At 44.3% G+C, this 26,676-nt stretch overlaps 1 protein-coding gene across 21 annotated transcripts in view; it reads left to right on the top strand.

Annotated features, from left to right (window-relative positions):
• Positions 1-26,676, top strand: part of OBSCN (obscurin, cytoskeletal calmodulin and titin-interacting RhoGEF) — a 203,694-nt gene that overhangs the window by 146,070 nt on the left and 30,948 nt on the right. For 20 of the 21 annotated variants that reach the window (XM_025211633.1, XM_025211618.1, XM_025211620.1 and 17 more), the window contains 15 exons: positions 3,741-4,013; positions 4,545-4,817; positions 6,340-6,627; positions 8,330-8,602; positions 11,076-12,437; positions 13,172-13,450; positions 14,179-14,257; positions 15,112-15,230; positions 17,300-17,497; positions 19,005-19,037; positions 19,143-19,241; positions 19,752-19,970; positions 20,419-20,485; positions 23,135-23,167; positions 23,836-23,873. In XM_025211633.1, coding sequence (XP_025067418.1) covers positions 3,741-4,013; positions 4,545-4,817; positions 6,340-6,627; positions 8,330-8,602; positions 11,076-12,437; positions 13,172-13,450; positions 14,179-14,257; positions 15,112-15,230; positions 17,300-17,497; positions 19,005-19,037; positions 19,143-19,241; positions 19,752-19,970; positions 20,419-20,485; positions 23,135-23,167; positions 23,836-23,873 — 3,633 coding nt within the window. The remainder of the gene's footprint in view (positions 1-3,740; positions 4,014-4,544; positions 4,818-6,339; positions 6,628-8,329; positions 8,603-11,075; positions 12,438-13,171; positions 13,451-14,178; positions 14,258-15,111; positions 15,231-17,299; positions 17,498-19,004; positions 19,038-19,142; positions 19,242-19,751; positions 19,971-20,418; positions 20,486-23,134; positions 23,168-23,835; positions 23,874-26,676) is intronic. The other variant, XM_025211623.1, reaches the window with a different exon arrangement.

The following is a 26,676-nucleotide window of genomic DNA, read 5'->3' as shown; positions in this document are numbered from 1 at the left end:
TGCTGAACCCAGCAAGCGTTTTACCTTTGATTTGAATAGGTTCAGGGTTTGACATCATCTATATAATCTTTATTAGTGTAAATAACAGGTGTGAGGATCGAAACTTTGCATTTGTTTCTGACTCAGTTCCTCTGAGGGTGAGTTCAGGGGTCATAATTTTTTCTCTCTAGCTTAGGTACCTGTATCACCCCACGCAGTAGCATACAAGGGCCTTGCAGTCTTTCTTGTATGTATATCTTCTCAATTTAGGACAGAGTGGGAGCATCTACATGTGCAATTAGCCTGCCTGGATAAGCTGCACCAGTGTTTATTGCTCCCAGGTGCAGTATTTCCACATGCGCCCAGGACTGCCGCACTTTGAGCTGGGCTGGCAGAAGGCCCAGGAGGTCAGCCTGCAAGCTGGGGGCTGCTCTGATCTGGCTCAACATGCTGTGGAGGGGCTGGCCTGGGGCACGAGGGCACTTCAGTGCAGAGCTAGCCAGCAAGCACCTCCACACCCTTGTGCCCTAGCCAGCCCCAGTCACCGTCTACACATGTGTTGCGGTGGAGTAAATAACTCCACCATAGGATACTACTTGTGGCAGGCAGTACTATGCTATGGTGGAGTTAATTAGTTTACTCCTGCCTAATAGTGCTGCACATGTAGATGGTGACACTTTACTGCGGAGCTAAGTAGTCAACTCTGCAGTAAAGCGCACGTGGAGATGCACCCAGTGAAAACTAACTATAGGTCAGGATCTTATTTCACTTCTTAGTGGACTCGGGCACCTAAAAGTAATCTTGTTCCCTCCTGCTCAAATCTCTGAAAGCCTGTTAAAGCCTCTTAGCCTCGAGGCCAGGTCAGAAAAAGAAGCGAGGAGAAGGAGAGCCAGTCCACTCTTGCATTAGTGTTTCTTTAGGGACTTGAATGTGGAAAATTAGGATTTTATTTAGCCACCAGGTCCATTTAGGTGCCTACAAAGTGGAACAGGAAGTCACTTAATTCCAGGAAAAAATTGCAAGGGACATTTTCAGCCCTGGAGCTGGGGATAAGTAAGAAGGTGTTTCAAACAGGAGTATTGTGTGCTTGCTGGTATTAACTCCCAGCAGCAGTTTACAGGGCCTTGACATGCAACGGCTGCAGGCGAGGCCCTGACCCCCATTGACTTCAGTGGGAGTTCAGCATGGGGATCAGCTGTCCAATAAGGTTCACAGCCTACCAGGGTGGATTTGTTTTAAGTCAAATCAATTTAAATCATGATTTAAATCACTTGATTTCATCATTACTTTCTACAAAAAGTGCATTCTTGTTGTTTGCTATCCTTTATTCATTTAACTTTTTGAAACTCTGCACTTTTAGAGAGAGGTAAGGACTCGATTGTGTGCATACGACTTGCAGAGAGACAATAGGGCCGATGGGTGGGTAATCGGGCCTGCTATCTCTCATCTCCATATACTGCTTTTAGCAAGGATGTTAACATCTCCTCTCATCTCCGTACACTGCTGTTAACAAGGATGTTATCACTGCAGACAACAAACTCCCCCTATGCCCGAAGAAGGGTGTTCGTGCCTGAAAGCTTGCAAAGAAGAATTTTTCCAACTATTTAGTTAGTCTAATAAAAGATATCACATCTACCCAAAGACCCTTGTCTGCCTATGATCTTTGGAGAGACAAATCCACAGTTTGAGAACTGAAACTAAGCATCATAGAGATGCTTAATGGGATCTTCTAGACTGAGCACTGAGTCCCATTGTGTTAGAGTAGTTTTATTTAATCTTTACTAATCTATAGAGGAGCCTCTGGAAACCCTGTCAGATTGTGCCCCTAATACAGTCCGTGGCCTGTTGTGACCTATTTATACAACTTCTAAAAAGGTTACATGAATATATTGTCTCAAATAGTATATAATTAGAAGTTATAATCCCTATTCCATGATGATATCTTTGAGTTTTAACATATCCAAAATTAAAGTCCCAGTGGAGCCACCTTCCCTGCATTTGGGGGCTGGACTCGATGATCGTCCAAGGTCCCTTCCAGCCCTAATGTCTATGAAATCTATGAAGACTATCTTTATATCTTTTCTTTTTAACGAGAATCTTACCAAAAAAATAAAAAGATGATTAAATAAAAAAATCTGATTAAAAATTTTAAAAATCCATTTTCTCCCCCAAAAACCATTGATTTGTATCCACCCTGCAGCCTACCATTTAAAACAGAACTATACCAATCGCACCTGAATACTCCAGTAATCAAAGTAAATCAGGATCAAAGCAAGCTCACATGTAATGTCTTAGTAACTTGTTTCCTACCATCTGCACAGGGAATTCTCACTTCCAGTTAGCAGGCCTGTGACTATGATCAGAAATAGTGATGTTTCCGATATGAGGTCTGATCTCTAGTGTTCTGTTTAGGTTCAGTCTGTGTCATAGATACTAGTCAATCATATGACATTTGTTGGAGAAACATTATTATTCATTAAAACATTCTGCCCTTCTGTAGTGCTAAGTATTAATCCGGTTAGTCTTCAGACACCATCTAGGATTCTGCCTACATTTACTTTAGGAGTCTAAAGCACAGGGATGCTAAATGACCAGAATAAGTTCAAACAGGAGTGGATGCTGCCCCTAGCTCCAGTCTGGTGCTCGAGCCACAGCGCCATTGTTCTTCCCTTTAAACAGGCATGTTGAGAAATGTTGGTGATTTAATTTTGCTAGCGAATAAGCAGTTCAGTATTAATATTTTAGGTGACAACCCATTGCAGGTGTTAGATGTCACAGTGACTAAGGAACTTACTAAGCAGAAATGGGTCATGACACTGTGTTATAACATGAGGATCCTGGCATGTAATTCATATAAATACCACGTGCAAACTGCTTACCCAGCTGTGTGTGCAAAAAATTGCTATACTGTAAAATAGCACATGCTTAGCTTGCCTCTGCAGTTAGCCTGGCTGCACACACAAATTGGGTGGGTGCATCAAATGGATTTACCTACACGTGAAGTTGTTCATGTAGTTGCAGTAATAGTGTGCGCACAATTTTGCATGCACACTTGCTCCTACACTCCGATTAGAAAGCCAGGCTCTGCACGTATTTCAGAGGAATTTAGTAATATATTAAAAACTGGTGACTGTAAAGATATCACCTATTTAAAGCTTGTCATTTTACAAATGTTCCTTAGTTCATCTAGTTGTCAGGTATCATGGCATGGCCAACAATAATCTCTTCCTGAAATAAAGGTATGGCATATTTTACATGAAATGTGGTAAAGTTTTAACCCGAGCTGTCTATCCAAACGTGCCCAGCAGTGCTATGAACTGTACATGTGGAGGAGGTTGATAAGAAATGCTTCCTATTTTGCACAAAATGGATCTAATTATTGTCTGGACCTGGCCATGGCTCTTTGTATCATTTGCCCTTGAACAATGGATTTATGCATATAAACTGTATATAATTCCTTTCTTTTTTCATGAAGACAGTGGTCAGGTTACCAGATAAATGCTGATTAGACCGAGAAGGATTTATCAATTCACTATTATTAAGCTACATCACTGCTGTGGATTTTTTTGAAAATCTAAGATTATGTGAGAATATCATAGAAATTAAAAGGAGAATCCACAAGATAGTTTTCCATGTATGATTTTCCTTGCATTTGCTTGTCCAAGAGATGGGGATTATTTAGGATGTTCCAAGACTCATTAATACTTGAATGTGTGAGAGCAAAATAGCTGATGCTGTCTATCATTTCCCTTTTGCTTTAGCCAAGAACAGTATTATGCAGGGTTTGGAGAACGTGGAAGCAGTGGAAGGTGGTGAAGCCCTGTTTGAATGCTACCTTTCCAAACCAGAGACCTACAATTATAACTGGCTGATTGATGACGAGCCTGCCAAAACCACAGAAAACGTTGAGATGGTTTACTTTGAAAATGGGCGCAGGCATCTCCTCCTGTTGAAGAACCTCACTCCCCAGGACAGCTGCAGGGTGACATTCATGGCGAGCGATGCAGTGACATCCGCCTTCCTGACTGTGAAAGGTAATGCCGATTCCCTGGGGCTATGATAACGGCCCCCAACAAAGCTTGAATAGCAGCATGCATCGGTCTGCTCCCTGCCTTACTTCTGTTCCCCAAAGAGACCTAGAAGCAGGCAATACCTACAGGATTAACGAGTATCCTAATGGGACATGAAATAGGCACTTGAACACTTCACATGTCATAGCTACATCATCATCATCATCATCATCATCACTACCATCACAGACTCCAGAATTTCAGAAACATTTGGAGCTACAATCAGCTTGTAGAGCTGCTTCCTATAATAGACCAGAGCAAAGGCCCGAGTCAGGTCCATCTTTAATTCACTGTTTTTTATATTATTTTAACACAACACAATAAAGCCTCGGCAGCCCAGCTCCTGAAGGCGTTGCCATTCGTAATTACATTGCATAACCTAGATTTCAAAAGAATATCATCAGATTACTATGTCTCAGGATGCATCAAGTAACTCCGATCTGCCAAACTTTGCTTCAGTACTTTGGGGTCTGATTGTGTGTTTTTTAAATGCAGGATGGCGCCTAGAGTTTTTGAAGCCTATAGTTGATACTGAAGTCCTGGCTGGGGACCAAGCTACATTTAGCTGTTTTTTAAGTGAAGCAGTGCCAGTCAGTGAGATTGCCTGGTATATTAATGACATGGAGATCCAACCTGATGAGAACTGGGAAATCCAGGTAGATGGTAACAGCTATAAACTGATCCTAAAGAAAGCCCAACTGCATCATTCTGGAGAGGTGACGTTTGCATCAAGGGATGCCATTGCATCAGCCAAGTTATCTGTAGTAGGTAGGTTCACGCATTATACATTTCTACCAATGCTAGCCATTTGCTTTTGAATCCTCAGCCTTCAGTACTAAGCCTCATCACTCTGATTTTCTTTGCAGTTGTGCTGGTTTTTTTTCTCCTTCCAGCTTTTCCAGAACTGACAAGATTCTGCTGCGCTATTGCGCCCTGATTGAAAACATTTTGCCTTGTTAAATGAAAATTGAACCAAGCTAACGATGAGAAATCTTTTCTCAATATTAGCTGAAATCCGTTGTTTTGTGACGTATACCTCTTCTGTATGGCATGAAGTAGAACCGTGCAGAAACCAGTTCCCTAAGCAAATGTGCTGGTTCTTATTTAAAACAATACTCTGCAAACTCCCCAGATTTAGGGAGAGTTGAAATAGTAAATCAAGAAAAAATATTGATTTAAAGAAAAAAAAAATCTTACTTTTATTCTGGACTTTCATGGTGAGTCAGTCTTTCTGATGTTGCAGTGCTTAACTTTGCTGTGCACTTCTAGTGTATTGGTTATATTTAATATTGGATAGGGTTCATTTAAGTCCTATTGGACATATAGGAGCAAATTTGCAATAATGATATCTAATTTTGGTGCATCTGTATTTTAGGAATCCTGAAATTATTGGGCATGGGTCAAGTGGGTTGTTAGACTCTATGTATTGTAGCATGAACCCAAACAAGAAGTCGATTGATTGTCAATCCAGGCTTTGCCCATCCGAAGAAATGTTTTGGGTTTTCAAGATTTAGAAGCCAGCCAGTTGTGGTCTAATTTATCCTGCAGTTTTGTGTTACATATTATTTCAGTGACCAAACAGTGGAAGGCCACTTACTTGGTCATTGGCATTAAAGAGAGTTATTTCTCTCTTCTAAGCCAAAGTATATGTTGAATGGTTATGGGTTATGCTTTGGGTTAGGTGGAGTGTAATGATTAGTATCCAAGTAATCTGTAGGGACACGGTTCTGGTGTCTTCTTATACTCTTGTTTTATTTACTGTTTTACATAGGGAAAAATGCCCCAAAGACAAAAGCCTGGGGGCAGTTTCCATCAGATCTATTAGAGAGATCACTCAGTCTTGTGATGACTCCATTTCCATTAAGGCTAGGCCTGGAATGACTCAAGTCTGGACCTGACCATCCCTTAAAGTTGGGGATATTCTGGCCTGATCTTTGTATCTTAAATTCATCTCTACTTAGTATCTGATGGGACAAGATGGCTTTAAATCTCATAAGAATCAGGAAGGTGCTATGGTAGATATTAGGCCATTTGCAATGGCTGGTTGGAAAGTATTGCTTGTTATCACTGCTTTGGTTCACAGCCTAGCCTGAAAAGAGTTGTCTCTTCTGCAAAGATGTATCTTTTTCATAGACCCAACACTGCTTACATTCATACCAAGACAAAAATTGAATGTCTGGCTTAGATGTTTCCTCATTTCCTATATAAGGGCTTCTTGGAGAGCTTACTAAAATGCAGCAACCCTCTCTTCCTTTTGTCATGCATCACTGGAACTTTATTGTACCCTCAGCCCTCCCTGATCCCCCTGAAGATCCAGAGATTGTAAGTAAGAGCAGCCATTCTGTAACTCTGTCCTGGTTCACCCCCCTGAGCAACGGCGGCTGTGGCATCCTAGGCTACAATGTTGAGAGGAAACCCCCAGATAGTGGTTGGCAGCTGTGCAATGAGGAAGTTATTCCAAACACCGAGTTTGTGGTCGACAACCTCAGGCCGGGAGAGCCCTACCGATTCCGCGTTGCCGCCGTCAACAAAGTGGGTGTTGGCAAACCGGTGCACATCCCTCAGACCGTGCAGCTAGGTGAGAAATGGAGATGCTCCCATGGTGCGTCAAGAAGCGGTCCAGGCCTGTGTTTCGCATGGCATGCCTGCTTCCACGCACATGCGGGGGACCTCGCACTGGAGTGAAGAGACTACATGATGGCCTCTTTCAGTGCTATGACGCAAGCCCAGTGTTGCCATGTCCAGGAGAGAGGGTGGGAAAAGTGTTCCAGGCTGAAGCAAAGTGAAACCTGCTGCATTGTCTATCTGTTCGACGCCTTTCTCTCCAAGCTGCATCTACCTGCCTTGTGGCCTGCAATGCATCTCTGTGTTTTGTCTGAGCGCCGTGATGGAAATCAGATGCAGTGGTTGAAAAGGGGCATGCTGGAATGGCTATGTCACTGTGTGATTGATGGTACCTCCGACTCAGGACGCATGCAAGGAGAGGCAGTGTTGCCTTCATAGTATGCCCCTCTCTCTCTGCCTCTCTCACTTTCTTTATAATATTTGTGGATTTGTTGTGTTTACCACCTGAAGCACATAATGGTGCATACCGATTTCCAGTTGCTTCAGTATCTTTCTGTGGAGCCCTCCACATTATAAAGAGACAGAGTGCCACTCTTTCACTGCTCTCGGTGGCTGTCTTGTAATGATTCTTTCTACAAAAGATCCTGTTTCTTCCTAAGCGCTATTTGCTTTCTACTGTTTTTTCTACTTCTTTGTCTTCTCTTCTTTTATTTATTTTTTTATACCTTTTTTTTTACAACCTTGGCTAAGTTATGTGAACATCCAAATGCATATTTGCTCCATGTTCACTTTGTTCTGGCTAGACAGGTATTACATATGTTCACCTCTCCTGTTCTTTGGGTAGCAGTGTCCCGCAGATGGGTTGTGGTTGGAAGGTCACCTACCAAAGTGAAGAACCTAATGAGACATTTTCCCACTATTTGGGAGGTTAGACACTAGAACGAAGGTGTCATCCTTTTCCCACCAAATATAAGATGGAGGCAGCTTTCAAGAACCCCTTTTCCTCCCCCTTTTATATCTTCCTCCTATATTGAATTCTTTCTTTATCGCATTAAGGCAACACCCCTCTCCATTTATCTCCGAGTTTCTAACTTATAGTAAGACCATATAGGACCAATATGGTCAGACCTGAGGGTTATGTCAGGTCATATGTGAGACTTGGCGAGAGTGCTTAAACAAGTACTAAGTGACTGTGCAGTAACCAGCATTACTGCGCAGTACCGTCCCCACACGGTTCTTTTCCGATGCTACTGTGCATTAGCAACAAGCTGCTGCACAGAAGCTCATTACTATGGTGCAGTAGTGTTGCCTTCATGGTTAGTGCCCGTCATCGTAGCAATGAGCTACTGCGCCGTAGCAACAAGCTACAGTGCCATAGCAACAAGCTATTGCACCGTAGCTCGTTCCTACAGCACAGTAGATGCGTCCAGTGTCATGGTAATTCTTGGATCATTAGAGGTTGCGAACTCTAAATCCTATCTGTTTTCCTTCCTCTCGTTTCCTTTTCTTTTCTCTTCCATTTTCTTTTTCCTTTTCTTTTCTTCATTGACTTTCCAATTATCATGTACAGAAGTTAAACAAAAATCTAAAACCTAAGATTAAAGCCTGCATAGTTCACAGGCTCCATGTTAGTCCTGTACTGATGTATTTAGGTCAGCATAGAGGAGAAGATAGTGCTTTCGCTGTCTTTAATGCCCTGATTTTTATTATTGCAGAGCCTCCAGTTACGATCACTCATCATTTAGTCGGCACATCAGTCTTGGAAGGGGAGGTGGCCCGCTTGGAGTGTGAGTTATCCAGAGAAACCCGGGAGGCGGTTACCTGGCTCAAAGGAAAAGAACGCATACACGCTGGAGGAAGATATGAAATAATCTCTGAGGGCAAGAAACAGGCACTCCTTATTCATGCATTCAAGCCTGAAGACCAAGGCTTGTACACCTGTGTAGCTTCACCAGACGTCAAGTCCTCTGCCAGCTTGTCTCTTGAAGGTAGAAGTAATTTGTGCTTAATGACTTACATTCATGCTATTGATGGACACTTGGGTGCCTTGCTGTAATTAAGGCTGGAACTCAGTTTCCATTATAAGCCTGATGATTAGCCTCCCTCTAAAATTCACAAAAAAAGATCATCAGCCTCAGTGTTTGTATGGTTAAGTCCATCACTGACTATAATTTCCCTGCACTTTATAGATAACTAAGTAGGATATAAGAATTTGTCTGCCTGTTTTGATATGTTCAGATAAGAGTTTCCTGATTTATGATAACGTTAAAAAATGGCCCCGAAACTTTGCAATTAAGAGTGAAAACAAAACCTAGAAAGCGAAAAGATACATGTGAATTGGCTAAATTAATATCATTAACATTTAGCGCACAGGCCTTTGATTAACATTTTAATGGCTTCTACAGAGTTTAGACTAAAGTTTAAATTGTGTCTCATTAGCTCCTATGAGTTTAATGTAGGTCATCGGCTGACCCCCTAGAAAGCCTACGGATAAGTTTTCAGGGTGTTTTAAAGTTAGTTCCTAGTTCCCACCATTTGGGAGTTCAGACACTAGAGTGAAGGTGTTATTTTTTTCTGCCAAATCTAAGATGAAGGGGAGAGGACTCATAATGCAAAGTGATGAATAGGAGTAAGTTCTGAATGCCAACAGGAGAATATCTTTTTTCACAGAAATGGCCTTAATCAGATATGCTACAGGTCAGTAAAGATGGATTAAGAAATAACATGTTCTTCATGCTGTTAGGGAATTGTAACATTTTTCAGCCCTCACCTCACTTGCAAGCAATGATGGTGAGAAGGAATAAAAATTAAGTTCATTAGAAGCATCTGCTCAAGTGAGAGGAGCATCAGCCTATGTCAAAGCACAGTTAATATATATTATTTTTCCATATGCAAATGTCATCTCTGTTCTTTCAGTCAAAATTACTTCTACTGTAAGCAAAGCAATGAGAAGCCTCTCTCTGAAAAGCACAGTGCATCAATATGTCCTATGGCAGGGTGAGGCCACTTGGAGAACAAAGTAGCTGCTTTCTCTGCAGGATGGTGGTGTTCTTCAAAATCCCAAAGTTTCATTTGCTAACACTGAGGCAGTCTGTAGTTAGTGCAAAGGTACCTCTTAAAGATGCCACCCTTTCCCTAGCCCTAATAGTAAAGATAAAAACACATATATGTAGAAAAAACAATATGTATGCGTATAAAACACAGACATAAATAGAAATATACCATATATACTTGCATATCACATGCCCCTAAATAAGACATGCACTTTGTTTTGGGGAAAGCACCATAAAGAAAAAAAAAGATTTTTCCAGTTACGGCTTGCATAGTGCAGGGGCAGAGTATTCTTCAGCTTATTCACCCTCCCTTTCCTGCTCAGCCAGAACCTGAACCTGAAACTGTATCTGTAACTTCCGAAGGCTAGTCTCCATGCATGGATCTATGATTTTGCAAATAGCTAAAAATAATCTGTAGGGCTGTGAAATAGAAGAAGAGAGACCAGGAGTATCTAGCAGATGGCAAAAAAAAAAAGCTTAGGTTGATTAGCGGGACATCCCCACCATTAAAAAGAAGAGACAGTTGTTAAGACCTGTGGGGTGAAGAGGAATGAGCACTTAAGGCAGTTGGCACCCTCAGCTGCCTGAATATAATTGCCACTGCTGCTGCTGGGCAGATGGTTTTAAAGTTTGGGTGGAACAGGGACCCAGAAATAAAGGCTGCTCTGATGTGGTCTCCAGTGGCTGCTCTCAAGTATGCTGAAGATGAGATCTCAGAGGGTTGTTTCATCTCAGAGCAGCCTCACTGTTGTGGTTCCAGATCTGGAGTCTACCAGGGCAGCAGACGGCCAGGACATGCTTGAGGATGGCTTGGCCAGAGGACACTGCTGTCACAGCGTAGACATGCCTGCTGCAATCTGTGCTCTCGCTGATCCTTTGCAGGTTTTAATAGACACTCCAGGGCTTCTGTTGCACATCCTACCAAACACTGTTTTCATGATGTTTGCTCAGCCTAAAGCTGGAGAGTTTATAGTTCTGGAAAGTACTAGTCAGTTTAAATATTGCAGGGCCATACCACATAGAAATGGTTCGACTTAGCAGGTTTAGGAACAGGGTGACAAATCAGTTTTGTTCGATGCTGGGCTATATTTTCTGCACACCAAGTATGGTTTTTGTTTAAGAGACAGCTTTGCTTTACTTTTGGTGGTATTTAGCTGTCTGGATCTGGAATGTCATTTTGGAGGCGGATGAACATACATGTAGACCCCATTCAAAAGGGGAATGTTTTAAAGGGTAGTAGCTGGCACATTCGAATTGTCATGTGCAAATGAGCAGAGAAAGATTCAAACGCAGCAAAACTACTCTCACTTTAACCCCGGATAAAGCAGTGCCAAACTTGGAGCGGTTTTTGTGTAACTTGTCCAGACTTAATCTGTCTTTAACATCTCCCCTCCTGAATCCCAATTAGTTCCCACAGTGGCCATGCTAAAAGAGATCGCCCAGGAAGCACCCCCCGTGAGCAAACCTGAAGAGATGGTAGATGGTCAGATCCAGCCCAGCTTGCCACCGGAGGCTGCTCAGGAGGGCGACTTGCACCTGCTTTGGGAAGCTCTGGCCAAGAAGCGAAGAATGAGCAGGGAGCCGACCCTGGACTCCATCAGCGAAGTGCCTGAAGAGGATGATAAGCTGCAGAAAGCGAAGAAGGAAGAAGCCGAGATGTCTCATTATTACTCAGAGGAGTACTCCACATGCGACGAGCTGACTCGAACAGGAGAAGCAGACTTTTCCTTGACAAGCTCAGATGACGAGTCTAGGGCTGGGACACCTTCACTTGTGACTTACCTCAAAAAAGTTGGGAAATCTAGCATTAGCATCAGCGGCAAGGTTCAGACCATCTCCACTAGTAAAACCTCGAAAGAGTGGGAGCAGTCTGGTGATGAGGCTCGTGTGCCTGCACCACCTCCCACTCAGGCTGAGCCAGAAGCCCAAACAGAAGAGTTAGATGATCCTTCCATGAACAAGGCAGCTGTGAAAATTCAGGCTGCATTCAAAGGGTACAAAGTGAGGAAGGAGATCAAGCAGCAAGAATGCCCTGTGTTTGTTGAGACCTTCAAGGACTTTAATGGGGAGCTGGGGAGCACCCTCCATCTCGAGTGCCTGGCCCAGAGCAAAACCGATATGAAGGTCCATTGGCTGAAGGACAGGGAAGAGCTTTCCGATGGGCGCCACTATCACATAGATAATTACAGCGATGGGACCTGCTCCTTGATCATCACTGGCCTAGACATGCAGGACACAGGGACTTACACCTGTGAGGCATCCAATAAGTTTGGGAAGGTTTCTCACAGTGCAAAGGTGGTGGTCAGCAGCCCGGTGCCGGAGGTGCCTCGTAAGCACAAGCTGGCAAAGCACGTCAAGGACAGCGAGACCGACAGCTCCTCCGGCAGCGAACTGGATGACGCCTTCCGCAAAGCAGGAAGGAGACTTCATAAGATCTTCAAATCCAAGATCCCCACGGAGATATCAGACGTGGAGGAAGAGCTGTTTGTCAGCGCAGATGAAGGGGACAAAGAAGTGGTGGATCACCAGACGTACCGCGAGGACGATCGATACATCTACATCAAGTTCGAAATCATGGCGGAGGCAAAAACAGCCGCTAGCCGCTTCCAAGAGATGTTTGCTGCTCTGGGTATCCCTGTAGAGATCGACATCCTGGACCAGGGCCCTAAGAAAATTGAGCTGCGCATCGGGAAAGCAACGCCGCCTGCCCGAGGTCAGATTCCAGCTCTAGTCAAAAGACCTCCACCCCCTCTGCTGACTTCTGATACAGGTGAGAACAGCCTGCTAGGCTCCCATTAAAAAAATCATATCTAAACCTGGACAGGACTCTTTGCCCCCCTGGCAAATAATTCCTACAAAAAAGAGAACTTTGGGGATCAGATATTGTTCTTAAAATCATGGGGATTTTGAAATTTTGAAAGAAAAAAACCCCCATTGTCCATTTTCTATTGTAAATATGTATCTATGGGAAAAGATTGGATAAGAATAATATGTACAGCACTGCTATTACAGGCAGAGGCCAAGCTGAATACAAGTTAGAAAAACTGCATCAGTTGACCCTGATTAGGTTTTAATGAAGTTGACCATTGAAAGGGGGAAGCCTAAATTAATATGATTATTCTCACTTGGATTTAGCTTTACTTGGCCTGTTTCTGTCCCAGATCCCATAAAGGATGCTTGAAGCCTAAAAGTGTGTACCCTCTCTTTCCTAACTACACCAATTATTCCAACTATACAAACAAAAGAATAATGCCTCGCCTCACAGATCTTATTTTTCTCAGGGCAGATTTGCCCCTTATACTGCTGCAGATATAGCAAAATGCCATATTTGCTCTGCGTCTGCAGATGGAGGACACCAATCTATTATTTAAAAGCTTACAAGTCAGCATCTCAGCAAGTCCCTTCCACTCACCCACAGTACAGCAGTGTTCCTGCAATGTACCCGTGCATAATAACACAGCCATCTGTTTCCTTTTTTCTTTCTCTAAATGACACTGCATTCAGCTCCCATCTTCATAACTGAGCTCCAGAACCAAGAGGTGCAGGATGGCTATCCAGTCAGCTTTGACTGTGTTGTTATCGGCAAACCTCTGCCCACTGTACGCTGGTTCAAGGATGGGAAAGTCCTTGAAGAAGATGATCATTATATGATCAATGAAGACCAAGAAGGCTGCCACCAGCTTATCATCACAGCTGTAGTCCCTACGGACATGGGCGTCTACCGCTGTCTTGCTGAAAACAGCATGGGAGTGGCTTCCACCAAGGCTGAATTGAGAGTGGACCGTGAGTCTTTGGAAATAACTAAGAAAACTCAGAGGGTCAAAATAGTAATGGGGGAGGGGGTAAATTCAAATGATCTTTTAAAACTGATGATACATGGTTGCATGTTTATTCTGAATCATCCAAGGGTGCCACCGGTTGGCTTTTTGACTAGTTTCTACTGGGATGTTGCTTTGTTGATAAAAATTGAGATGAAATAGCTTTAAGCTTTAATGGTTTTGCTGAGCGTTTTTTTTCCTTAACCATGGTATGCATTTGAGGGCAACACAATTTTTGGCAGTTTTGTTAGTTATATATGTTCATTAGTTGCTGAGCATAGTATATTTATTCCTAAAGGTCAAAGGAATCTCTTGCAAGGTTATTACCTCCCAGGGCATTTCTCTGTGCACTGTGATCTAAGCTTGGGTTCCCAGCTCACCCCCTCATGCTCCATGGAGGTTGTAATTAGGTAGAAACAGCTCGGTCATCCCCAGCTTAGTGAAAAGCTTAGTATCTTGTAGCAATATCAGTTGGTCCTAGACTTGATCACATCCAGCTGCATTTTGTCTGGAGAGGGCGTAATAATGTATATAGTGAGTGGAGATAAATGATAATTAAATAGTGAGATCCAAAAGGCCAACACTTCTGGTAAAGCAATTTCAGATCCTGTAAACTCTTTTAGCCATAACAGTTGCAAACTGAAATGGCTACGAGCCATGGATCATGTACAATGTTCATTTTTCATTTAACAGTGACCAGTACTGACTATGATACAGCAGCAGATGCAACAGAGACATCATCTTATTACAGTGCCAAAGGATACGTCTCAAGGTAAAATATTACTGAGAGCGCTGCAAAAACTGGAGAATGTAGCACCGTGCTAATTTTTCTTTTTAAGTATTAGCATTGTGACACATTCAGCTAGAAATAAAAATGGAGCAGACACATGACACAGCCTTATCTTAGCGTAATTTACTCTACCATGGGGTAAAAGTTAGAAAGTGAAAAGTAGCAGCATACTGGGGTACTTCATCCAAGTCTGCTGGATGTGTATCTGCTTCCTTAGGCTGCATACACATGTTCAAATGACCTGGGAAAATTCTTTCAGACCTGTTCTGCTGGTAGAAAAATTAAGCCAGAGATGCCTGACCAGACATTTGAACGCTGAGCCCACGAAGAGCAGAGAACTTGCAGTGCTGACGCTGCACAGCTAGAGGGCTCCTGTGCACACATCTTGGTGTCCTCTGCAGACTCCCTCAGTCTGCCTGGTGACAGATAGCTGCAGTGCACAAGGCAGCCCTGATGGGTGGATCCTGACTGCTCAGAGTCAGCCAATGTCTCCTTGTAGCATAAGGTGGGATTGTAAACGCAGCGTGTTCTGCTTCCTGCACAACTGGAGTATTAGAGTCCAGTGAGTGACACATTATCTCCTGGAGAGGAGGGAGGGACCTCAGAACAGGCTAATTTCTTCTTCTTTAAACCTCACTGTCTGCAGTATACCGATACACCCTGAGCTTTGATAATTGACCAACTCCAGTTGTTACACTTGAATGGTGAGAGATACTGCTGTGACAACACAACCTGCATTTCATGCTGAACTTCAGACAGGGGATTTTTCATTTTCTACATCTCTTTCAGTACTGCTCAATGCCTCCTTTTTCCTCCCAACTCTAATCTCTCCCTAGCCGGGAACAAGAGGAGTCCACCACTGAAGAGGAGCAGCTGCCTCAGATCCTAGATGAGCTTCATGATATTCATGTAGCTCCTGGGGCACCCTTGGCTAAATTTCACGTGAAGGTGAAAGGTAACGAGGACATTTACTATATGTTGGTCACTGTGCCAGTTCTGAATAAGGTTTTAGGGAAAGCTTGCATGCAGTTATGATCCTAATCTGTTAATCCAATATATTTCATAACTGTGCACGTGTATACATACATGCACAAATGGCTAACTACTTATACATCTAATTGGGCAACTCTTTGTGCAAGTTGTTTACACTTGTGTTGCACATATTTGCGCACACAATCATAGGCGGCGGAAGTGGGGGGCTAACAGGACTTAGCCCTTCTAAACATGGGACAGTGGTAGGGCCACAAGGCAGCCTGGCCGTGGGCTTCCAGCAGCTGCCGCAGAGGTGGGGAGGGGAGCGTGCACAGCGGTGAAAGAGGGAGTGGGGCTGGGGCAGGCGTGGCACAGCCAGAGCAGGGTGCGGGACTGAGCTGCAAGTGGCACATCTGCAGGGCATGGCTTCTGCTCCTATGCACACCCCAGGAGGCACTGGGGGTGTGTGCTCCTGGATCTGTGCACAAGGGAGGGCAGGCTGCCACTGCGGGCTGGGGCCAGGGCTATACCAGGTTGTTCCCAGTGTGGGGGCCTTGGCTGGGCTGTGCTCAAGGCAGGTGGTGGTAGTGCCAGGCACCCCAATATTCACCGTAGCCCCCCAACTTTCCCACTCAGAGCTGCCGCCACCTGCCCTGAGCACAGCATGGCCCAACCCCCTCCCAGGAAGAGCCCGGCTCCAGCCCACAACCTGCAACCTGCTCTCAGGCACACGGCCCACATGCCCCTGGGGTTCATGCAGCAGTGGAAGCTGCCACCCCCTGCCCATGCTGGGCACCCCCCGGACAAGCCGCTCGCAGCTCAGTCCTGCGCCCTGCCCCAGCTGTGTAGGGCCTGCCCCAGCCCCACGCCGCCCGCAGCCCCACTCCCTCCCTCACTGCCGTGGGGCAGGGCAGGCGGGGGGGGGGAAGGGGAGGGCAGATTGAGGCCCCAGCAGTGAGGGAGGGAGTGGGGCACAGGCAGGACCAGGGGCTGGGCTATGCATGTAATTGCATGTAAACACCTACAAAACCCTGGAGCTATAGCCAGATTTCTTTAGGTCAGGAAAATCAGAAAGCCACCAAGTGCATTAACTGCTGAGGAATCTGGCATGGGAAACGGAGGGGATATGCTACTGGTTTTTAAAAAATTACTTGAACAAGTAAACAAATCAGTCCTTAATAATTAATTGTAGATCCAATGTACCACGATTAGTCCTGGTGCTAATAGCTAAAGTCCAAATATTCTCTATTTGGGATAAGGCTTTACAGAGAACAGGAAGCTTTGTTTAAGTCCCTGTTATTGCCCTTTTCCTTGATCTTTCCATTCGGTGGTGGGGATTGCTCCATCAAAAGCAGAACGGAGAGTAGCCCTTGACCCACATCTCCCTAGACGTCCTACAGAGGCCATGTGTCTCTGCCCCATCTCCACTGCTCCGTCCTTTCCGTCTCTCTTTTGGAGAAGACTACGCTCTTGATACCCTTCACCTTCACCCTACCCTCACTTTGCTAACCCATTATTTGTGGATCTCTGGTCTCACAACACTGAGTCAGAATAAATGATTGAAACTCAGGAGATCTCTCTCCTCTAGTCCATAAGGTGAGGGGTCACCTTGGTTTTTCTTTCCTTTTCCTTGAGGACTATATTGGCCTCACTGTTTGCAGGGCTCATCTTGAAGCCCTCACATAGACAACAGATGACTTCAGGCTGAATTTTGCCCAGAGATTTCAGAATCTGGTTTTGTATATATAAAAGTCTCATCCAAATGGCAGTTTTTCCAGCACCAGAAGGTGTTGGGTGCAACACTAGAGCCCGAGAAGCACAAAATAGAGTTTGAATGACTGAATAGCAGTTCATAAATATAAAAATGGAGTTGTTATATCTCTGGGGATTTTGTTTCCTGGTAGCTAGTGTATAACCTTGAGCCGACGACACTAGTTAGAATTGACCTTACTTTGATTATACTGGAATATGTGAATGGGTTGAGGGGCTCCGCAATCTGCCAAGTCAATTTAATTCAGTTCAGGCCTTCCTACATGCAATTGCTTCATGCAGGGTACCCAGAACCTCGCCTTTACTGGTTCAAGGATGGGCAGCCATTACATGCTTCAGACCGAATCCTAAAGACTGAGAAGAAAGATTTTAATGCGCTGGAAGTTCTCAGTGTCACGAAGGAAGATGCCGGTCAATACTCAGCATTTATTACCAACTCTGCTGGCTCTGCATATACCTCAGCCAGACTGGTGGTCAAAGGTAAGTTTGGGACTAACGACTGTCACTGTATCGGTGATGCGCTCTGTCTCATCGGTTTATCGCTCCGATTAGAGCATGAAGAAGTCAAGGTGTTCAAGGAAATTAATTGGAGAATTAACCGGAACAGCCTCTGGCAAGGCACACCACCTCTCTGTGATCTTATTCTGTTCTCATTTCCCGTTGTTTTACACCTTTCAGCAGTAATGACCTCAACCACTTCTTGAGAGGATTGTGCCTAAAAACAAATGGCATGATGTGACCCACATGTGAGACTACAGAATACTGCAGTCCTTCTCTAAGTGCTGAGTTTTCCCTAATGTGGGCAAACAGATGGTTTTAGAGCCACTGCTTATTGTTAAATTTAATACTTACTTTTAATGAAAAATAATTGTTTCTTATAACTCAATAATGGTTCACAAGGAAGGCCAAATGTTTTGTGTGATAATATATCAAATTGATTCTGTGAATGTCAAGGTATATTAATTGGAGATTAAAACTGAATTCAGGCAGTTTTATGCTGAATTACTGTATGTGCAATTTATAATATAAATGTTTATTAGATGTTGATAGACAGCTATACATAAATACATACATACATATGTATGTGTGTGTGTGTATATATGTGTGTGTGTGTTATACACAGACACACACGCGCGCACGCGCGCATATGCATGTAAAACTGAATCCAGCCAGTTTTCTGCTGAATTACTGTATGTGTACATTATAATATAAATGTTTATTAGATGTTGATAGACAGCTATACATAAATACATATGTATGTATGTGTGTATGTGTGTGTGTATATATATGTGTGTGTGTGTGTGTAATATATATATTCAATACATATATTACACACACATATGTATGTATGTATAATATGTATAATATTTATGTATGTATGTATATTATGTATGTATGTATAGTATATATACATATATATTACACACACACACACACACATATATATACACACACATACATACATATATATGTATTTGTGTATAGCTGTCTATGTATATATATTACTCACACATATGTATGTATGTATATGTATAATATTATGTATGTATGTATATTATGTATGTATGTATAATATATATACATATATATTACACACACACATATATACACACACACACATGCATACATATGAATGTATTTATGTATAGCTGTCTATGTATATATATTACACACACACATATACACACATGCGCACGCACACACACATATACATGTATATATGATGGAAGAGATTAATAATAATGTTTAATAAGACTGTAAGTTCTGAATGATATGCATTGCATTGAGCAATTACATGCTTGTCTTTACCGTTTATGGAAGGGAAAGGTGTTTTTGTGTCTAGTAATATCATTTTTCAGAATCACAAAAAAATAGGGCCCTCAGGAAGTCATCTAGTTGAACCTTTTGCTCAAGGCAGGATGTGGCCCTGGCTAAACCATCCCAGATGAGTGTTTATGGTGAGATGATTTTTCTTCCTGTGTTGCAGATCCTGAGGAGAAGGAAGAACCACCAGAAACAGGTGAGAGGAGCAGCCCAATAGGTGGTATTGCAATGACTAGGATTGCTCGTTAGACTAAGCTCTGCTTGCATTATTTCACCATTTTCTATGAATGCTCATTTTCAGATGTCCAAGAACAGCTGGTACCACCCAGGTTCCTGGAAAGATTCACCAACAAGAGAGTGAAGAAAGGTGTAAGCATCACCTTCTCAGTGAAGGTTGAAGGTAACTTGATCACAACTCCCTTTCTGGAGCGGGCTTAATTTACTCTGAGCTGTATACTTGCCTAGTGCATACTATCCTCTCCCTGAAGTCCTCACCTAATGCAAGGAATTGGGAGATCTGGGGTCTCTTCCCCTCTTTGCAGAAGACTTGCTATGCAGTCTTGGTCAACATATCAAACTCTTCTTTGCCTCAGTTTCCCTATTCACTCAGCGAATAAAATAGCATACTATTATTCCATCCTTATTTGCAGCATTACTTGGAAGGAGTGTGGTTTAAGCAAGTAGTCCCTTTTGGGATGGTTAATCATTGCATTTCTGTAAAGGTGGTTGAAGTCTTCAAATCAAAGGTGCAATCAACACACTCGTTTTCATTTATTTATGTATTCAGTCACTTGCGTTTGTTTTTAGTGGAAATGGAGCAGCAGAATTCACTTCCCACTTAGCTGAGTACGTTGAGTTTGTTCGAAGGGAGGGCCACCAACAAAACAGAGGTTATTGCTCTTTCCTTTAGGAAACCCACTGCCCAGCATTACTTGGCTGAAAGAAGAATCTAAGGAAGATGTCCTCTGGATCAAGCCGGAGACCCCGGGGTACAAACTCGCCAGTTCCAACATGCATCACAGCCTGATCCTGCTGGATGTTGGAAAGAAGCACAGTGGGACCTACACTTGCATTGCCACCAACACGGCTGGCCAGTCCATCTGCACCGCCTCCCTCGACGTTCTGGACGGTAAATCTGCGCTACATTACTAACCCGCTCCACAGCTTGCATTGACGTAACACAGTATAGTGTAGGCTAGCGCTAGCTCATACCACATCTTGAACATGCCAAAGGAAGAGCAGATGCAAATAGGCAATGCACTTCAACAAGCTGTGACTCGGCTGCCTACGTTTCCCCAGAACTCTGGTTAATTGTCCCTTCTCTTTGCTAGAAAAGTATTGCACTCATCTCTTGTGAGATGGATCCTTACAGGACCATGCGTCAGGTTAAAGGCAAGTTTATCCATAAACAAAAGAAGATCCTCAAGAATAGTTAAAGGAAAAGAATAAAAAATAATGCCCCAAATCAGCCTATTAGACACACTATGGACCTGGAGTCTTCATAGTGTTTTGTACTGCATTAATTAAATAGCTCTTTTCTGGCCCACACCTTCTGATTATAAATGCTTATTTTTCAGTAAAAGAGGCTGAAGTTCTGACGAAGGAGCGCATAATGGTGACAGAAGCCGTAATGACCACGCTAGGGTAAGATGATGGCAGCATGCATTAAGCTGGAATAGCATATGCGTGATTTCTCCAGAGTCTGCGTAGATACATGTACAGAAAGTATTATGCTTAATCATGTGTTGAACACTGAGTCGGTTCTAAACTTTTTGCATGCATTTGGGTCCTGGGTGTTGCTCTGGTTTGGTGAATGCCCCAAGTATTCAAACTGCCAGAATCTCCTTACATGACCTGACATTTGCAACTGTAGCTTCAGAAAGCCCCCAAATTGCAAAGTTAAGTTAAAATTTCCTCTTTGTGGGGGCAAGGTGATGCCGTGGGCTAGTGTCCTAAGCTTTCTCAAAGGGAAACCACCCTGATTCCAGTCCAATCTTGTCCTTCCTAGTCATATTAAGCAGATCTTCTGAGTTTCCTCTGGATATATCTACATTGCCTGTCTGAACTGGCTACTAAGTCCCATTCACCCACTCCTGGTCCTACCCCTCATGCTCCAAACCCAAGGTGGAGGAAGTGAGGGGGCTCCAAGAACACCCCTGCCTGTCCCCACTTCCACCCTGAAGATCTCTTTTTCTGCCATACATGAGAGCAGCAGTGTGGGCCATTCCCAAACCATCCACCCACCTCTGTAGCTCTACGCCTGGACCGTGCAGGGTGGGAGTGGTGGCTTGGGTCAAGTTTTTAGCAAGTCTCAAGGACCATAGAGACAATGTAGACATATTCTGTGTGCACTCAAACAGCGGCTTGAGGCTCGCCTGAATTTTCCTACAGTTCTTTTGTTGCATATAGGGCTTCTTTTTCAATCTGTTGGACCTGACTTGCTACTGGCTTACATATCTGTGGCAGTCTGTGGACTCGGTGTGTAACGCTGCTGTGTGCAAGAACCAGATAAAACATTTTGACTTATTATTCTGTCCTCCCTGTGAATTCGTTTGCCAAATGGTATCAAGACACCTAGTTGCTATTTATTTTTATGCTCCCACTAATGTCTGATTAAATAAGAGCATAGGCCTCTAATCAAAAGTTAGAAATCTATGGGTAAATACCTTTTTGGATGTAGCCCTATGTCACTGCACATGGGCCAGGGCAGGGGAGAATCAGGCCCTGGGTGACTCCATTTCATGTGTAATTTTAAGTCTTAAAAAATTTTCATATGAATAAAATACACATCATTTGGTTTCATGTCTGTCAAGTTGAGCATAAGGTTAAGAGTGAAGGACTTGTTAAAAATTCTCCATTAGGGGACGGTTAGTTCATCATCTAACCAAACTGCACCAGATTCACATGCTGCTTCCAGAGATTGTTTTTAATGGAAGCTTTTCACATGGAACAGATTGGAGGTAGGATCTGAACAGCACAGTTCAATGTATGACAAAGTCTCCCTCCGGAGAGACCTTTACCGAGCTGCCATATGCTGGGTATTTTAGCATGTACGCCATCAGTATCTGGGTTTACAAGAAAAGCTGTTTGCTTGCACAAGGTATGAAGGCTTTTTCATGACATGAATCGGATGAGGAGTTGGATTACAATTCAAGTCCGGAGATCATAGCAATGTCCCTAGCCCTGGTGCAGAATACCTGCAGAGCCTTGGCAACTCACTTAGGCTGTCGCTTTAGGAGTGTGGCTATCAAAAGGAGCCTCTAAATCAAAGACTTATGATTGTCAAAGTGTGTGGAAGGTGTATTACACGGCACGCCAGATCACTTGGACTTGGATGCTTATATGGACTTGGGGACGTAATCGTAGCCTGTTTAGGTATCCCCGAACTCGCAATGCAGTGCCAAAGACATACCCGAACTAGCTTGGTTGGCACAATTAGTGTAGCCCTATTAGCGGGGCATTCTGCCTGTGCTAACTTACCTTGCTTCTTGCTCATAACCTGGCCAGAATGTCATACTAATGTGGCTACACTAAATCCACTTTCCAAGCTACCTCATTCGTCTCCGTGCAGCCCTGCGTTGCAACACAGCAATGTATGCGGTGCTCAACTTTTGGCCAGTGGGCTGGATGGACAGTGCCCTGTCTGTCCACAGGCCTGATCTGAATGGTGGTCCTGGTCCGGTGCCTGGGGTGGTCACGGTGGGACTCCATCTGGCTGCTTGTGGCAAGGAGGGGAGGAGCGGCTGGTCCCAGGGGGGTGGTTATGACATTGCCCCAACCCAGCCCAGTGCAGGGAAGGCGCATGACCTGGTCCTGAGCCAGCCACAGGGACAGAGGGCCTGGCCCTGCCCCATCCAGATGTGTTGGGGGAGAGAGGGAAGGAGGGGATGTGGCCCAGCCCTAACCCAGCTGCATGGAGGGAAGGGGGCATAGCCTGGCCCTAAACCACTGTGCAGAGCTTGAGGTTTGGGAGTTTAGCAGTGGGGAGGGTGGCCATATTAATTGCCACCACTCCCCCATTGCCAAATTTCCTAACCCATGAGGACTATTGCCCACCAGATACCACAGCTCCACCATTCACATTTGGCTCCTGGGCTGGAAGTTGAGCACCCCTGCTTTAGAACGATATGTCCTCAGCTTTCCCATCATTAATATGGGTCTAATACATAAGTACGTGTGTTCAAGAGGCATTTTGGAATGGTAATTCATTTCTAAAATGTTTTGAAATTCCTCCATGAATAACGCTGTGTAAGTGGAAGTATCATTAACGATCATTTTCATTTTTCTTGGCAGGTACGATGGAGACAGGGACAGAAAAGAACATGGGTAAAGTTTTATGAGAACTCTTGCTAATGTACAGTACACTTCCTTTGTCTTCAAAGCAGAGGCAAACTTCACGTGCTCATATTCTGAATTTTACTTGCATATAATTAAATATAGCAGTGATTTTCTGGAAAAAAAAACCAAACAGATGAAAAGGGTGGCCAGTAATCTGCTTAATGAAAACTAATTCTCTTGCTCTGCCATTAGATAATAGGGGAAAATGTGCTGTTGAAAAATAAATCTCATTATGATCTTTTGAAATGTTTTATAGCTGGAAGTTAAAGTTCTGCCTGATGAATGCCCAATAAAATAGGGGGGTTCTCAATTTAAAAATCATTTGAGGAAAGGCATAAAGTCAGGATCCCTTGTTTGTCAAGAACATGTCCTTGAAATTCTCTGTAGCTGTAGGTAGGTAGGGCTTGTCTACAAGGGAGGTCATAGCAAAGCAAGCAAGGGAGTGAATTTATAGCCAGCGACCTAGAGATGTGTTCTCCTTCGGGCTTTACTAATCCCCTGAGATATGCAGTTCTTGTAACGCTCACTTCGAAGTTTGCATCTGGTCCCAGTCTAGCCAGTGTCTGCGTGTGTGCAGATGGAGGGGATGTCTGGCTCTGACCAGATCTCTGCTCTAAATACCCCCTACTTTTAAACTTTGTTTTTTTCTTTTTCAGAATTGGCATCTCTGTCCTGCCTCCTGAACCAGGCAAAAGTAAGAGACGCTATTTAGTTGGCATGCTCGTGACTTCCACAGCTGCGTATTTCCATTATACCCATCGGTTTTCAGTTATGACTCCCTGAAAGTGTTGAACTGTCATATAGAGAGGTTTCAGGCCTAGTCTCAGTTCAAAGGTAAATGATGTGAGAAGATGTGTAACCCTCCTGCGGGGCGCCGGTCGGCAGCAACAAGGGCCAGGTTCAAATTTCGGGGGGACCCAAATAGGTTTCACTGTGACTCAAGTCCCCACCCAGAAATCTGGGATAACTGAATTTGGCTGGGGTGTTGCACATAAAGAAACCCCTCCCTGCAAGCAGTGTAAGCACAAAGGATAGATTTCATTACAGAAAAGAAAGGAAAATATCCAATGCAATTTAAAAAGACTATTAGCTACAAGGCATAACCGATAGTTTGCACCCTTTTGGGGAAGCTTCACCCATGCCCAGGCAGTCTGGGATGTGAGGGCTCCCGGAAGGGTAGTTTTGGGGGCCTGCACCCCTGTACCTGCCCTTCAGCCATGGGCTGGACCCACACCCACTATGAGCTGCTCCTTGGTTTTGCCATGCCATGGGAAGCTGGTTGTGATCATCAGTCCTTCTGCAGTGCAAGGGGCCCCTCGTTGTTCTCTGGGAAGCTGCAGGGCACAGATCTGCGCTTCTTTGTGGTGGCTTTGAGGGGTTAACTGCGGCTTCCATAGCATATCACATCTCAAAATTCCTGGTCCCGATCCCCAGCCTTTTTGGGGCAGAAAACTGCAAAAGACCGCAAAACACAGCCAGGCCTATTGCGCTGGGCCTGGCCTAGGCAACAAGACAGCATCAGGCCATTCTGCGCTGAGGCTTGAACCAAAAATCAAAAGAAAGTCAGGCTTATTTTGCACTGGACTAAACAACAAAATGTGCCAGGTTCCTCACCCTGGTCCAAAATGTGCCAGGTCTCCCCCTGGCCCAAAACATGCCAGGTCTCACTCTGGTCCAAAATGTGCCAGGCTTTTAACCCTGACCCAAATGCACTAGCAAAATTGGTCAGCATGCCCCAGGGATTAACACCCCCCTGGTATCCTCCGACTTAAAACTTAAAAAAAAGCAAAAGGGGAAAACAAGGGGAAGAAGCTGAGTCTCAAAACTTTGAGATGGGCAGACAAGGTTCTTTGGGTGAATCTGATAGTTTTTATTAGACCAACTTACATAGTTGGAAAAACATGTTTTTAGCAAGCGTTGAGATAGACTCTCTTTCCTATTACCTCGGATTTCCCCTTCACATAGCTCCAACTTGCTTCTCTTTACATGCCTGGCGTGCCATCACCCAAGCTTTTCCAATCAGGGCTTTCCCTGCTTCCAGTCTTTTCCTTTTAACCAATTAATTAAAAAAACACAAACAAAAAAAATAATGCTGCCCAGTTAGCCAATTAAGCTGGAGGTCTAATCCCCCTTTGCTGATGTGACTTAACTTCATGCTCTTTTATTGACAAAAAACCAGCAGGGTGTATCCGGAGACAATAGGCCCAACCAAGGGGGCTTTCCTCCCTAGTAAAGACAACCCTGCTGCTTCCCGGATTACAAGCAAAGATAAGAAAAGACACAGTAGACATAATCAAGCACAGCACATATAAAACCTAGTTATATTTAAACTAAGACACATTCTGCAGTACAAAGTGGTTTGGACATTTTGTGTGGGTTACAAATGTTAAGCAAATGCAAGTTTGAATGGAGGGAGAGCAAGAATACAGAAATGTGCACTTTTCCCACTACACTTAACAGGGCCTTACATTGAAGCGGTGGGTTTTAACAAACACCACTTCAATTTAGGGCTGATTAAACCCCGTGTCGTGTGCACACCCCGCTGATTTACCTGCCTCTCTGGTGGGGAGGGGCAGGTGGGTGGAGCAGTCCCTGAGCTGGCGGGGGGGCTTCCCTCCATGGCAGCCCCACCACAGGTGCCACCCACCCACAGGCACCCGGCTCAGGTGGTCCGGGGGGCACCACAGCCGCGGAGGGAAGCGCTGGGCCCCTGTGCAGCTCAGGCAGGCTCCAGGGGAAGGGGAAAAAAAAAGATCAATCAGGCTCATTGCTTTTCTTGGACAGAGCCTGCCTTCCCGGGCTGGTGCCAGGCTGCCTGCACGGGCTTCCTGCAGAGCCCCTGAGCTGCACGGAGCCCAGTGCTTCGCTCCGCCACTGTAGGGGCAGCAAACTAAAACTCCTCTAGACATTTAAGACACATTACGCCGCCGAATTTCCTACAGGGGCTGAAATGAATGTGCAATATGCTGCCGACACCATTTAATACGGTGCAAAAGCATTTAGCCCACTTTAAAGTGTAGTGCATACACACCTCTTGTTTCATCTACACACGGCTTTGCCCCCTTTTTTTGAACAGTTCTAGCGTTCTCTTGGATATGGGTTGGACAAGTGGGCAGAAAACAACAGAATGCAGTTCAACAAGGAGAAATGCAAAGTGCTGCACCTAGGGAGGAAAAATGTCCAGCACACCTACAGCCTAGGGAATGACTTGCTGGGTGGCACGGAAGTGGAAAGGGACCTTGGAGTCCTAGCGGACTCCAAGATGAACATGAGCCGGCAGTGTGACGAAGCCATCAAAAAAGCCAATGGCACTTTATTGTGCATCAGCAGATGCATGACAAACAGATCCAAGGAGGTGATACTTCCCCTCTATCGGGCGCTGGTCAGACCGCAGTTGGAGTACTGCGTGCAATTCTGGGCGCCGCACTTCAAGAGGGATGCGGATAACCTGGAGAGGGTCCAGAGAAGGGCCACTCGTATGGTTAAGGGCCTACAGA

The sequence above is a fragment of the Alligator sinensis genome, unplaced genomic scaffold (genome assembly GCF_000455745.1).
Source record: "Alligator sinensis unplaced genomic scaffold, ASM45574v1 scaffold1398_1, whole genome shotgun sequence".
In the NCBI taxonomy this organism is placed as follows: Eukaryota; Metazoa; Chordata; order Crocodylia; family Alligatoridae; genus Alligator; species Alligator sinensis.
Note: the sequence above shows the minus strand (reverse complement) of the source record. Positions and strands in the feature narration are given on the sequence as shown.